Source organism: Carassius auratus, chromosome 48 (genome assembly GCF_003368295.1).
Source record: "Carassius auratus strain Wakin chromosome 48, ASM336829v1, whole genome shotgun sequence".
NCBI classification, from domain to species: Eukaryota; Metazoa; Chordata; class Actinopteri; order Cypriniformes; family Cyprinidae; genus Carassius; species Carassius auratus.
Window position 1 is genome coordinate 6,319,673 of NC_039290.1, and position 6,851 is coordinate 6,326,523.

At 40.4% G+C, this 6,851-nt stretch overlaps 1 protein-coding gene across 2 annotated transcripts; it reads left to right on the forward strand.

The window, feature by feature from the left end:
• Positions 1–1,154: 1,154 nt before the first annotated feature.
• LOC113065651 (terminal nucleotidyltransferase 5A-like) lies at positions 1,155–6,331 on the forward strand. 2 transcript variants are annotated; one of them, XM_026237095.1, is made up of 4 exons: positions 1,155–1,227; positions 1,336–1,592; positions 1,750–2,177; positions 3,373–6,331. In XM_026237095.1, exons 3-4 carry the CDS (start codon positions 1,791–1,793, stop codon positions 4,153–4,155), a joined length of 1,170 nt encoding a protein of 389 aa, XP_026092880.1. In that variant the 5' UTR covers positions 1,155–1,227; positions 1,336–1,592; positions 1,750–1,790; the 3' UTR covers positions 4,156–6,331. The 2 variants fall into 2 exon arrangements, with proteins under 2 accessions (XP_026092880.1, XP_026092879.1); XM_026237094.1 differs by lacking the exons at positions 1,155–1,227; positions 1,336–1,592 and having other exon boundaries at positions 1,603–2,177.
• Positions 6,332–6,851: the final 520 nt, after the last annotated feature.

The window sequence follows — 6,851 nt, forward strand, 5'->3', positions numbered from 1 at the left end:
TATCATTTTATGTAAATGGTTTAACGAAAAAAAAATTTTAAATGTCAAAATTCTATAAAAAAAATCAAATTAATAAAATGTATTCATAGTTACAGTAAATTTATGCTGTCCAGATTCAAAATAAATACAAATTTTTCTTTCTTTTCCTCTCTTAAACACACAAACTCACACATTCAGTCGTTCAAGAGTCATGGTGTAGGGGGTAATCTAGAATAATCCTGCTTTATTGGCTGTTACCACTGTGACGCAGGTCCGCTCCCCCTGATAGATTCTGGGTGACATCTAACCTGACGTGACATTACGGCCAGTCCTTTATACTCACGCACTTACCAACTTGTCTTCCTTACACAGACACACATACACATACACACACACACACACACACACACACACACACACACACAGTTACACACGTCGGTCTCACTCCCTCACAAACACAAGTTTGCATAGCCATCTAAACAGGGAGTTGATTTTCCCTTAGTCTAGTAATTCAATTACTATAGACTAACCCTAACACACAATCCAAGCCCTAAAATAAAACCTGCAGCACTTTTAGAAGCGAATAAAGACAATGGAGTCTTTATGAAGCATTTTTCTTTTAAGGATGTCCACTTAGGACATATATGGAGTAGCTAGGTGCATTTTTCAGCAAAATATCCCCTGAAATAAAGCATGGTTTTATTTATGTCACATGGCTTGTTTAATGTGCTTCAGAGACTGAAACATTTTTACACACATTTATAAAAGTACAATTCAACTTCTTTCTCTAGAGGGCAGCATTGACATTCACTGTTGTCTATAAAGGCAGAAAGGTCGATTTTTAAGTAATTATGTACCTCCACTCTAATTTCCTTTAGAAATTCTGTCATTTTTGACTCATATATATAAATAATTTTAAACATTGTGTTGTCCTGTATCAATAAAGTTGTTTCGTTGTGCCATAGAAACAGAATAAATAACATAAGACAAAAATTCTAAGCTATACTTTGCTCATTATAAATGTTGCTGTACTGTTTTAACAGGTCGGTATATGGGTATAACTGTGAATAATATCACTGTAGTAGGTGAGGACTGTCTGGATTGGTGCGCGCAGCTATCAGTCAAAGTCTCCGTCACTCCTGCATTAGTTTACGGGTTAATCTCTACGCGTCCTCACTGTGTGCAACCGAGATGATATGAGTAACCAGCAGTTTACACAGAGCCACAGCTGACAATGTGATCTTGCAAGTAGGTCTTCCATTTAATTATAAATGATTATGCACATCAGTATTCTTTAGTCCGCACTTTAACATGATCTGCATATTACTGGTTGACCTATATATTTATTTTTTACAGATAAAAACAAAAACAACATGTAAAAACTCGAAGCTTCCAACTTTCGCTTTGGTTGAGGAGAGGGACGGGGTCTTCTGCTATTTGACATACGTATTCTTGGAAACACGTGCCCTTTATTGTCGGACACTAAAACTCTTTGCAATCATGCAGCAATCATTTTGATCATCACGGTCCCCCAGAGAACCACGCTCGCCACGAACTCCAGCTCTCTGAGCAAAGGCGCAAACTGGACATCTGGAGAGCTTTTACGCACAGAGGTGAGGCGCAGCTGCGAAACGCAATGCATAGACGTGCATATAAACTCTCGCCCGACTAAAAATACTTTTTCTACATTTATTTAATGAAATTGTGATATTTTCTTCTTTCATCCGCTACTTGTTTCGTGTGATTTGGCCCAAAACGACCCGATTGTAGGACTATTTAGGCTATAACAGACCGATCTGTAACCACTCGCCATGGAAGCGAATCTAAGTAACTTGAGCGTGCTGAACTGGGAGCAGGTGAAGCGTCTCGATGTCATCCTCACCGAATCCATCCCCATTCACGGCAAATGGAACTTCCCCACTTTGGAGATGAAGCCTCGGGATATCGTCAAAGTCGTGCGGAGGCGCATGGAGGAGCGCAAGATTCACGTCCGGGAGGTCCGGCTGAACGGTTCCGCGGCCAGTCACGTTCTGCACGAGGACAGCGGTTTGGGCTACAAAGACCTTGACCTCATATTTTGCGCGGACCTGAAAGGAGAAGTGGAGTTTCAGACCGTCAAGGATATCGTTCTCGACTCGCTCCTGGATTTCCTGCCTGAAGGAGTGAATAAAGAGAAAATCACCCCAGTTACATTAAAGGTGACCATATTATTTGAAAATTATGTTGATTTGTTTAATTGTGTTGCGCCCTACTTAGTTTAAACCATCATAAACTGGTCTTTTTTGTATTATTATTATACTTTTTTTTTTTTTTTCAAGGGGTTTTGGCTATTTTTCAGCCTGGAGACCCAGCTATAAATTTCAGCAAACCAGCTTAGTCTGGTTTAAGATGTTTTTAAGCAAGTTAGCTAAAAATCCTTGCTAGGAATTGAAAAGCTGTGGGTTCAAACCTCGCAAGAGTTGTTTCGTCACCCTCCAGCAAATCACTTAACCTCAGGTTACTCCATCAGGACTGTCCTTATACTGTCAGTTTGGATAAGAGAGATTCAGCTAAATAACCACTTTGTTACTGATATAATGTATATGTTTAATGTGTTTAATAAAGGGGAAGTGCACGACCTGCTATGATTAAACACTGACTGGATCTAGACATGTCCTAGAGAGCGTATATTACATTTAAGCTGTAATAAGATAAGGACACAGTAAAAATTCTGGTTTCTACTACAAATAGGATTTGTCTAAACCAATTTACGATGGATCCGCTTTCTCCTCTCTCTATTTAATGTATGCAAAGGCAGACAGCCTTTTTTTTTCTTGCCCTTTTGTGCATCTTTTAACATATTTATATTTTAAAAGGGTCGTATTTTGCTCTTTTACAATGATTTTGTTTTGGGGGTGTATTAGAACAGGATCTCATTGGTTGTTGGAAAAACACATTATTTTTCACATATTTTACATTATTACAACACCTCTCTCCCCAGTCTGGCACAAAAGGCTCAAATGGTTCCCTTTATCCAATGAAGGCCCACCTTCTGAAATACGAAATGTGCTGTGATTGGTTAGCTGGTCCAGTGTGTGTTGTGTTTGACACCACTTGGCGCCTGATCTGAAAATGTCATGCCCATTATTATAGCCAACTGCCAGCTTCAGTGTAAATATTTAGTCAAAATCAAATCAATTCCAGCACGATTTAAACTCGGATGATTGTAAACACTCTAAGTCCATCTTTCTTGGGAAATCTAGGGTGTCTCAGACATAGTGATGTCACTCCCCTCTCTGACTTATAGTGCAGCTCAACCAGTATTTGTGATATTACAAATCCCGGAAAATATGCATTGTAGTCCAAACGAGTCGTTCATTGTAGTTTTTGAAAACCTTTTTTCTCTTTCCTCAGGAGGCTTATGTGCAAAAGATGGTGAAAGTGTGTAATGATTCAGACCGTTGGAGTCTAATCTCCCTCTCCAACAACAGCGGGAAGAATGTCGAACTAAAGTTTGTGGATTCCCTGCGGCGTCAGTTTGAGTTCAGCGTTGACTCTTTTCAGATCCGTCTGGACTCCCTCCTCCTCTTCTATGGGTGCTCTGAAAACCCTATGGCTGAGACATTCCACCCCTCCATCGTGGGAGAGAGCGTTTACGGAGACTTCAATGTAGCCTTGGACCACCTGCAGCGGAAACTGATCTGCACGCGAAATCCAGAAGAGATCCGGGGCGGCGGCTTGTTGAAGTACTGCCACCTGCTGGTGCGGGGTTTCCGTGCGGCTTCGGAAGTCGAGATGAAGCTTCTCGAGCGCTACATGTGTTCCCGGTTCTTCATCGACTTCTCAGATGTGGCGGAACAAAGGCGCAAGTTAGAGTCCTATCTGCAGAATCACTTTGTGGGATTAGAGGATAGGAAGTATGAGTACCTGACCACGTTGTACAGTGTCGTCAATGAAAGTACAGTATGCTTGATGGGACATGAAAGGCGACAGACTCTGAGCCTCATCACCATGTTGGCGGTACGTGTTCTGGCAGAACAGAATGTAATTCCCAATGTGGCTAATGTCACTTGCTATTACCAGCCTGCACCGTACATTGCAGATGGCAACTTTAGCAATTACTACATTGCTCAGGTGCAGCCAGTCTATGCCTGCCAGCCCACCCCTACATTCTCGCCATGGTTGCCCTGCAACTGATCAACTTATAACTCAGATTTTGTCCAACATGTTTAATCAGAGCACTCGCCCAATGAGACTAGTTGACAAGTTTTTTGTGTGCTCTACAACATGCATGAGGAAAACCAATACTTTCCCAGTTGGCTGTTGCCTGCTTGCTGCCAGAAGAAGCTACGAGCACGCCGGATGAGAGAAAGGGGGTGCAGGGGGAGGTGAGGTACCTTGGATTTGTTCCAGTCAGGCAGCACGGTCTACCTAGGCTTTCCTACAGACCTACAGAAGCACAACACTGTTTTTGAACATATGTGTGTGTAACAGACATACTTGAAGAATCAAAGGTATACCACATAATGTGTTGAAAGGGCAGACAGATTAGCAAGATACATTTTTGATGCTCATTACTCATGCTACCAGACTGAAATGAATGGACACATTTCTCGAGCCAAGGATATTCTCATAGATACCAGATACCCAAAACAGTGCCTTAGACTGAAAAATTAAAGTCACTCCGTGAATGACCCTGAAGTATGTTAGTCAAGACATCTTTATGGAGACACATATGAGTGAAGGTAATGTACAATAGCAAATGGATGATGAATTTTGAAGGCCATTTGATCATGGATTTCCAACAGATAGTTGTAAGACTTATTTTTTTATAATTTATTAATTTGGGGGGTCCGTATGAAAGGGTTGCTGTATGAAGAGCCATTTTTCCATCTAAAGCAACTGGCAAGATTTGTATATCTGTGTGCAAGATTGAACATGAGAGTTTTCCACAGTTTCTTGTCTCATCTAAATTTACCTCAATGTACTGTTGGCTCAGTGCGGGTTTAGCTCAGATTAAACTGTCCAGGGCAATGCCATTATATCTAATGCAGAGAAGTAAAACAGGTCACTTTTGAACAGGAATACAATTAGTAAAAATAGGTTATGTCCAAATTGTTGTTGTAATATCCAGGTTACCTGCCGTCTTTCTGAAGACCTAATTATCACACAGCCACCAAATCCAGAGATTAAATCTTTGACACATCTAACCTGCATAACCTGGGGGATTAAGACCAACAGAGAAACAGCAGCTCATTTAAGACATATACCAAAGATATTCTTGATATTCTTCATTACAATATTTGTCGTAAAAGCATCTACATGCTGTTGGAAATTAATGCAACACAATCCCCCACTTGAATTATTCCATGAAGTCTGAAAGTGAGTGCTCTGACATATGTTAAGGCCCCCAATGCTCCCAAATCCACACTTTGGCGACGCAATGCTGCATAGCCTGTCCAGTAGTAGACTTAGGGTGGAGACTGGGCAAAAGGGGGACATTAGGGGCACTTAGGCACATTCTTGTTTAGAATCTAAAGAAATGGGACCCCCTTCGTTCACATGCATTTGATGGCTGTATCTTAAGGCCATGTCCCAAATGCTCCTCTAAGGCTTTGTGGTCCTCAGCAAAGTCTACAATTCAGTAATTTAATGCTGCATAGATTTTCCAGTAGCAGTCCAAAGGTGTAAAATGGGTAAAAGGAGGGCATTGGGGCACTCAGGAGCACCTTTCAGAATAAAAAAATAAATGGCCATATGTCGAGGCCTTGTTCTAGATGCTCCCCTAACCCTTGCAGTCCTCATATGAGCCTACACTCTGGTGATACAATGTTGCATAGTCTGTCCAGTAGATTTGCATTAACTGATCATACAGAGATGGACACTTTCCTCCCATATTCTCACTCACATATAATCTCCTATTTTTCTACTGAACCTTCTATTTTTGTACATGTTTGAGCTGAGGTCTAGGTTAGGACCTTAGTCTAATGCTGTGAAAAGTTACTGTTGTGTTTTATGAGTCGAAAGAACCGGCCAAGCAGTAGTGCAGCAAATTCTCAACAACTGTTGATGTAAAATTTCATTTTGAGTCATTGCATTTGGGTGGCCAAACAAGTGAGTATGTCTCAGTCTATGTGTGTTTTATCTTCTAAATTAAACTTGTATGTGAATTCAGATGTGGAATTCTGAGCTCACTGCTGTCAATATTGCGATGCATCATGTATTTGCAAATATGAATGACTCATTAAAAGGTGATTTCTTTTTTAAATACATTGCCTCAATGATGTTTGTTACCAACAAAATGTCACACACAAGTCTCTATTTAACCCTTGTATCATGTTGTTGTTCTATAGATTATCTCTTCCTGTTGTGTGGTTTAAAAAAAAAAAAAAAAAAACTATGATATTCACACCCTGCTGATAAGCCAGCATTTGTTGTGTTTTGGATGGTTTTACTGGTTAAAAGCATGCTAAACCAACACGAGCACTTTCTAGCACAAACAAGCCTTGACTAGCCTAAAAGCGCAATGCCGTTGTAAGATAATGTTTTCACCAGGAAACTGTGTTAAAAACCTACATTTTTTTCGAATGTAACTAATTAACACTTTGTTACCATGCCATCTGTTGTTGCAATGCAACAGAAACTGATCTGTTAGTCTCTAATGCTTAAAGTAGCAGTTGGTCAGTCTGTTTATAGTACATCATGTAGGCTAAACAATGCACCAATCTACCTGTTTAACGATTTCTTAAACTTTGTACTTTGGCAACGGTACATCTCTCACCCTCCAAGCTATCTGCTATGGTTTCATCTTCGCTTCCTTCCTCTAAACTGTTAGCATCTTTTGATGCTAACAGTGCTATTGATACTTTCTGCTCCACTCTTACATTTTGTTA